This window comes from Myxine glutinosa, chromosome 1, assembly GCF_964187855.1.
Source record: "Myxine glutinosa chromosome 1, kmMyxGlut1.1, whole genome shotgun sequence".
Taxonomy (NCBI): Eukaryota; Metazoa; Chordata; class Myxini; order Myxiniformes; family Myxinidae; genus Myxine; species Myxine glutinosa.
In genome coordinates this window covers 401,002,205-401,010,584 of record NC_136261.1, presented here as the reverse complement: position 1 = coordinate 401,010,584, position 8,380 = coordinate 401,002,205, and the positions used below count along the sequence as shown (strand labels likewise).

The 8,380-nt window shown below is 44.1% G+C and overlaps 1 protein-coding gene across 1 annotated transcript; it reads left to right on the top strand.

The window, feature by feature from the left end:
* The first annotated feature begins 407 nt into the window (after positions 1–407).
* LOC137416946 (uncharacterized) lies at positions 408–8,092 on the top strand. The gene is made up of 2 exons (XM_068102649.2): positions 408–957; positions 4,591–8,092. The coding sequence occupies exons 1-2, from the start codon at positions 606–608 to the stop codon at positions 6,273–6,275; spliced, it is 2,037 nt and encodes a 678-aa protein (XP_067958750.2). The 5' UTR covers positions 408–605; the 3' UTR covers positions 6,276–8,092.
* Positions 8,093–8,380: the final 288 nt, after the last annotated feature.

The following is an 8,380-nucleotide window of genomic DNA, read 5'->3' as shown; positions in this document are numbered from 1 at the left end:
CCGTGTGGTCTCATCAGCATGCGTGTCCTCGTTGGCCGTTGCTATGGAGTCCCAATATGGCGGCCGTGTGTTCTCAGTAAGCGCACTTTCATTGGCCGTTAGTTTCTTCAGGGGTGTCTTCCGTGAGCAAGCAGCTCGCTATCGCTTGCCAAGCTAGTCCGCTCGGCAAGTGGAGCAAGCGATTAACAGAGATGTTTCGTTATGTCAGCAAAATAGCCGCTGCATTCGGATTCGAAACGACATCATAATAATTAAAGATCTACGAACATGCAAAAGGTCGCCGAAAGACAAGATATGATAAATACGAATCCGTAATAAATAGATTGGTCCTTCGAGGTGAGCTCCAAATGAATTGCAAAGTGATTTCGAATTTTTTTTACACGTTAAACAACATCAACCAGTTTCGCGCCAAATGCAATGGCGCCGCCGGAAAAGGAAATCTTAAAGTTACTTTCGTACTTGGTAAACGTGGATTATCCAGAAAATGAGACTTCGTGTTTCAAGAGGAAATTACAAACTGAGAAACTCGATTCGAACCAAGGAACTGGCAAAAGGGAGGTTTATTTATTTATTTAAAACATCCCGGTTAGGAATGCTGACGGACAATGGATCGGACGAGCGCTCGGTGCGGCGGCTGCGGCCTCGGTCTTGCCCCGACCTGGCTGGGGATCCAGGGTCTACCAGCGGAGTCTCTCAGAGCCGCCATCACTGGTCTGGGGATCGAGATCTTCGGGGCTCTCTGTGCCCGAGCCGAGCCCGCTCCGGTGAGGGTTCGATTCTGTTCTTTAGCCGCACGGAAGTTCACCTTCACCATGTACGTCGAGCTCTGTCGGTACATGGAGTCGGTCCGTGCGGGGCGAGGATCGGAGTGGACCGTCGCCATGGAGACGGGAGGACCCGCTGGAGGACTTCCTGGAGTGCTGCGGATCAAGGTTGAAGACGAGATCTCGGAGGACGGTGAGTCTGTAGGAATTGCACACGACCATTCACAAGCTATCTACCAGTACCAGGGGTGTGTTCATCTACCAGGGGTGTGTTCATCTACCAGCGGTGTGTTCATCTACCAGCGGTGTGTTCATCTACCAGGGGTGTGTTCATCTATCAGGGGTGTGTTCATCTATCAGGGGTGTGTTCATCTACCAGGGGTGTGTTCATATACCATTACCAGGGGAGTGTTCATCTACTTGGGTGTATTCATCTACCGGGGTGTGTTCATCTACCGCGGTGTGTGCATCTACCAGGGGTGTGTTCATCTACCTGGGGTGTATTCATCTACCAGGGGTGTGTTCATCTACCAGGGGGTGTTCATCTACCAGGGGTGTGTTCATATACCTGGGTGTGTTCATCTACCAGGGGTGTGTTCATCTACCTGGGGTGTGTTCATCTACCTGGGGTGTGTTCATCTACCAGGGGTGTGTTCATCTACCTGGGGTGTGTTCCTTTACCAGGGGTGTGTTCATCTACCTGGGGTGTGTTCATCTAACTGGGGTGTGTTCATCTACCTGGGGTGTGTTCAGTCACTGGTCAGGTACCAGGTTTCCATTGGAAACCGTTGCTAGGGAACGCCTGGCTCAACAAGCGCGCGCTAGCTGCTTGGTAACCGAACACACCCCTGGCCTTCCAATGTCCATGTTAGCCCTCTATCTAAGGAAGCTTCAAGGTATGTATCTAATTCCAGTTTAAATATACTCTGATTTAAAGTCCACAACATCGACAACCCCTGTCTATTTGTCTGTCCGTTTGTCTGTGAACAAAATATCTCAAAAGATTGTGGACGGATTCGGATGAAATTTGGCAGAGATGTAGCGAATGTGACAAGGACGAAATGATTAGATTTTGGTGAAGATCCGGATTCGGCTACTACAATTTCTAAAGGGAGTCTTCACCATTGAGAGATTGGGCCAAAAACTATACATAGCAGGATATCTCAAAAAGTTATGGATGGATTTGGACTAAACTTGGTGGACCGGTTGGGTGTCTGACAAGGACTAATAGATTAGATTTTGGTGAAGATTTGAATATGGATTCGGATATGAGAATTATTTAATTTTTTTAATTCGGCTATTACAAGCCTAATTAGATATGGCCAAAAACTATACATAGCAGGATATCTCAAAAAGTTGTTGACGGATTGGGCCGAAACTTGGTGGACCAGTTGGGTGTCTGACAAGGACGATTCGATTTTGGTGAAGATCTGAATATGGATTCGGATATGAGAATTATTTAATTTTTGAAGTGATTCTTCACCATTGAGTGATATGGCCAACCAGGCGGAGGTATGCGCTCTATTGAGTGCCGTTCTAGTTATTTGTTTGCATCTATTGCTAAAAAGTGTATGTGTAGGTGTGTGCATGTGCACGTTACATATCCACTCCCACCGCTCACTTGTACTAACAGTAAATGGTACAAACCCGACAGCTTTCATCCACGGATATTTCTCGTATTCCCTATATTTTTGTGTCAGATTTGTATTCAGGAACACAACACTCTTCTTTCTTTTTATCAATGACCTTCTTTCTTTACAAATAATCAAATGCACTCGTATGCTGATGACTTGACATTTCATTCCTCCATGTTTTTCCCATCTGCCCATCTTCCCTCATTTGATCTGCATCTTGTTTGACCACAGCCACCTCTTTAAATTCGGATTTGGACAAAATTTTCCAATGGGGCAAATGTAATCAGGTTAGGTTTAATGCTTCTAAAACTCAAACTCTGTCTCTAAAACCCCTCTCAACTCTCCAATCTTCTTTGAAAGCTCTACAATTACACCATGTGTAATCAACCTACTAGGTATTACCCTAACATCAAATTTATCCTGGAATCCACACATTACACAAATATCTAAGTCTGCTTGAAGAAACTAGGAGTCCTGTTCAGATGTTGAAGATTCTTCTCCTTTGAACAGTTGCTTCAACTATATAAATGATTGATTTGTCCTTGTATAGAGTACTGACTGCTCTCACATCTGGGGAGGTTCTAGCTCCACAAATTTACTGGACAGAATTGAATCCAAAGTAATCCGACTTATCAACTCTCCCTGCTCTGAGTCTGGGAGGTTGGTGATTCGAACCCCAGTTGTCATACCAAAGACTACGTGCCGCTTCCGTGCTGGACGTTCAGCATTAAAAAAAGGATGGCACGGAAAATGAACCATAGGCTGACAACCATTGCCCAAGCTTGATGGGTCTCAGGGTATCCTGCGTTCCTTGTAAGCGAACTCGTGTTTATTAGCTCCCGTTGGACTTGGTCCAAAACGGAGGCTTATGGATTTGGTCTCGTCCGTGCGTCCATGTATCCGCAACCATATCTCGGAGACGTATGGACCGATTTTGTTCATACTTGGCAAAAAGACAATACATGACGGTATACATATGTACATCATTTTGTTTCACGATGCGATCAGAGATCGCTGACTGGTGGCCATTTTAGTTGTAAAAAACCCCATGTAGAACACGTCCTCAACCATTTCTCGGACATGCATTTACCTATCTTGTTCAAATTTGGCACACAGATAATGAATGATGGCTTTCGTATGCACATCATTTTCTTTCAAGGTCAGATCCAAGATGGCCGACTGGCGGCCATATTGTTATATAAACTATCCCCAACCATTTCTCGGACATGCATGGACCGATTTTGTTCAAACTTGGCACAAAGACAACACATGAGCGTATACATATGTAGAAGATTTTCTTTTGCCATCCGACCAAAGATGGCCGACTGACAGCCTTTAACTCCACTTTAACTAACACTCCGTACAGCAAAATTACTAAAACCATGGCGGGGGCTATGACATTTTACGTCTTTTTGTTCTTGTTCATTTTGCCATTTACACACACCGACATACAAGATTCTGAAACACGTTTTGGTGCAATTTCACAAGGGTACTGTGCAGAAGCGGTGTCATTGGTCAGTCCGAGACTGACACATTGATTGTAACACAGACGATTACTGTTATGATCTATGGTAAAAACCAAAATTCACAATGACAAACATCATGCACCATTCACAAATAGTGGCCTGGACCGTTACGGCTGTACCTATGGGGAAAGTGGAAATACATGACTGTAGAACACAAGGTTTTTGTAATTTTGTTTGGGAGATATTTATCACACACAATCAGCAAGTTGTTTAACAATTTCATATACAACTATCGGGGATGTCTCTTCTCGGTGGTTGTTACCCCACACCCCCAACGGAAGTCAGGGGCCAAATCTTCCCTTCTGTCCGGATTCGTCAGGGCAGTGCGGTCACCTTCAGTGCCGATCAGTCCCCATGGACCGACCCTTTCCCTCTTGTCTCTCTCTCTATCTATCCAACCCTGCCGTGGCCCCAACTTCGTGAAGGGGCTACACCATCCTAGATGTGGGGGATCTCTGGGTCGCTCCTGGGAGATCAATCGGCTGTCTCCGTGCTGCGGCCTTGTTCAAGAGAACTGTCTGGGACTATACAACAACAAAAACAACAACAATTTAATATCGTAGAAATGTACTTTTAGATGCCATTTTTGAAGATTCTTACCAATGCGCCAGTTTTTGAGAAATAACTTCTTTTTTTTCTTCTTTTTTTCCTGAATGATCTTCACAGGTGAACACCAGCTCATCGGGAATATCCCCTGCACCTTGTGCTCTGACAGCTTCGACACCAGGATTGCTTTGAAGATGCACCTGAAGATGCACGGACCAGTTTTGCGGGATAAAAAGTACAAATGCACTTGTTGTTCTTATAGTACGGCGGATGAAAGCAAGTTTATTATGCACACTCGGATTCACACGAGAGAGAAGCCGTACACCTGCAGTGTGTGTGCTAAGGGATTCAATCATGCCGCTTCATGTCAGGTACACATGAGAATTCACACGGGGGAACGCCCTTACACCTGCAAAGTTTGTACAAAAACGTTCTCAGATCGATCTCATTTCAGAAGACACACCTTGATCCACACCGGTGAGAAGCCATATTCGTGCAGCGTGTGTGGTAAGGGATTCAGTCAGTCATCGGGCTATCGGAGGCACATGAGAATTCACACTGGAGAGCGGCCATATACTTGCAATGCTTGTGGGAAGAAATTCTCGGATCGATCCTATTTTAGAAGGCACACACTTACCCACACAAAAGAGCGTCCGTACAGTTGCAACGTTTGTGCGAAAACGTTCTCGTATTCATCAGAATGTCGAAGGCACACACAGATCCATGCAGGGGAAATGCCGTATTGTTGTGGTGTATGTGGTAAAGGATTCAGTCACTCAGCAGGCCGTCAGAGACACATGAAAGTTCACATGGGGGAGCGGCCATACACATGCACTGTATGTGGTAAGGGATTCAGCCAGTCGTCGCAGTGTCACATTCACATGCAAATTCACACGGTAGAGCGGCCATACACCTGCAAAGTTTGCGTCAAGACGTTCTCGGACCAATCGGCTTTTAAAAAGCACACGAGTATCCACACGGGGGAGAGCCCGTACAGCTGTGAAATTTGTGCGAAGACGTTCTCATATCCATCGGAGTTTCGAAGGCACACAATGATCCACCTGGGACAAATGCCATATTCGTGCAGTGTGTGCGGTAAGGGATACCGCCGGGCTTCAGATTGTCGGAGACACTTGGTAAGTCACACTGGGGTGCGCCCGTACACTTGCACTGTATGTGGTAAGGGATTCACACGGTCATCAAAGTGTCAGGTACACATGCGCATCCATACGGGAGAGCGGCCATACCCTTGCAAAGTTTGCGTGAAGACATTCTTAGATCAAGCATCTTTGAAGAAGCACATGCACATCCACACAGGGGAGCGCCCGTACAGCTGCAAGGTTTGTGCGAAGACTTTCTTGTGGCAATCGGACGTGAGAAGGCACACGCGCATTCACACCGGGGAATTGCAGTACTTCTGCAGTGTCTGCGGTAAGGGATTCAGACTCTCATCGCAGAGGCAGATTCACATGCGCGTTCACACCGGAGAGCGCCCGTACACTTGTAAAGTTTGTTTGAAGACGTTCTCCACTCATTCAACTTTGAAACAGCACACACGTATCCACACGGGGGAGCGCCCGTATCCTTGCAAAGATTGCGCGAAGGCATTCTTAAATAAATCGGCTTTGAAAAAACACATACTGATCCACACAGGAGAGAAGCCATATTCCTGCAACGTCTGTGGCAAGGGCTTCAGTCAGTCAGCGCACTGTCAGAGGCACATGAGCGTTCATACACCGAAGCAACACAACTTGGTCCTTGAAGCAAAAAACGTAAACGATTCAGGTGGCGACTTTGCATCCTGAAAAGTCATGGATGCCTGTCCGAGAAAGAATGATTACATCCAGTGTAAAGAAACAACATGAATGCACTGTGGCCAGATGTAGTGAACTTATGTGGTCATGCACTTTGAAGTCAATGATGGCATGAAAAGAAATTGGAAACTGAAGAAATTTCGAACACATACCAGCGACAGAGCGACCGGAGTGACACAAATGAAAAAGCTCACGGAATGCCACAACAAACGAGCTATACCAGTGGAAGCAACGAGAAAGCATATGAAAATGCAAAGCCCATCTGCGTCCGTTTGTATTAGGTCGTATGCTGAAAATAACGAAAACACGTTAAAAAAAAATACAAAATGAAAATTGATGTTTTTATGCAGCCTTGACCTTTGAGTTTGAGATCTAAAAAAATAATCAGCTCCTAGCTTTTGATTGGTGAACCAATTCTGTGACCCAGTATGCAAATTCTTTAAATTTAAGGTCAATTGGACAAAAATTTACGATTTTATGCAACCTTGACCTTTGACCTTTTGATCTAAAAAACAATCGACTCCTACCGTTTGATTAATTAACCAATTCAGTGACTCGATATGCAAATTCCTGAAATTTCAGGTCAATCGGATGAAAATTGGGATTTTACGCAACCTTGACCTTCAACCTTTTGATCTAAAAAAAACAATCGACTCCTACCTTTTGATTGGTGAACCAATTCAGTGACCCAATATGCAAATTCTTAAAATTTCAGGTCAATTGAATGAAAATTGTCGATTTTATGTGATGCTGACCTTTGACCTTTTCACCAAATTATTGATTTGCCTTCTCCATATTATCATAATATAGCTTTGTTGTGCAAATTTGATTTCAAAACTCAAACAGTAAATTGAATTTTCAGGTCAATTCGATGAAAACTGATGATTTTAGGTGACGCTGACCTTTAAACTTTTGACATTTTGGCAAAATAATGAATTTGCCTTCTCCGTATTATCATAATAAAGGTTTGGTGAAAATTTGATGACAAAACTCAAATGATAAGAAAAGTTACGGCCCAGACAGACAGACAGACAGACACACGGACACACACGTGATTACAATACCCCGCCTCCTGCTGTGCATGGGACGGGCTAACGAGCTGTACGACATGAAGCTATCTGAAGTTCAATGACAATCTCCAAAAGAGCACTTGGATTAAAAATGCAGTGATATCGAACACCTGGAATGCTCCATTGCTGAAGCTTGAAAACTGCAACTTGTGCTCAAAATGTAAACCAAAAAATGAGGACAGACACGTTGAGCCCTTGACTTGACTCAAGTAGGAGCTCGTTCCGCCTACTGGCATCTACTGCGAGAGATTGCAACCCACAAGTGAGCACATCAGAGATCTTAGGTGTAACAAAAATGTATTGGTATTTGTTTTTATTATTTTTTTGGAAAGAGCTCGATTTATACCATAAGCAAGATAAATGCAATTTAATTACATATCTGTTTAACTAACTCAGCAATTTTTCTTAACAATTTACACTTTTGTGCTTAGTCGTGTGAATGAAGATTATATATATACTTATAGATTATATATACACTTGTACCCCATTGACACTTCCAGCATATTTTGTGGGCACCTTTTTATTTATTTATTTATTTACTTCCTTCCTTTCATTTACCATCTCCAATGTAATCCATACCCTACCAGCAGTCCATGTTGCGCTCCGCCTTACATCGAGCATCTTGTTACAGGAGCAGTATGGAAGTTGGCCTTGTAGAATGCTCTGTCAAGTGTACATTGTGGAGTATGACCTCATACATTATATGCAAAACAAAGATTTTTGTTCTATTTAAAATTCCGACTTGTGTGGCAATGACTTTCCTAAGGACCAGGACTTGGGAATGACATCACAGGGTGGCATGGAGTGTAACACTTCCTGTATTGGCTGCCATTTGGCTCCCCTTAAACGATGGTAATTGTACGCATGATTTTAATACATTCCTGTTCGTACACACGTACAATCGTTGGTGGCCAAGGGCGGGTGCTAGATCCCTGCTGGAGTCATTTATTTTTCCTCTAAACATGCAAAATCAAGGAATAGGTGCTGATGTGGAATGTTGCAAAGGGGTGCAGACACCTTTCTGAT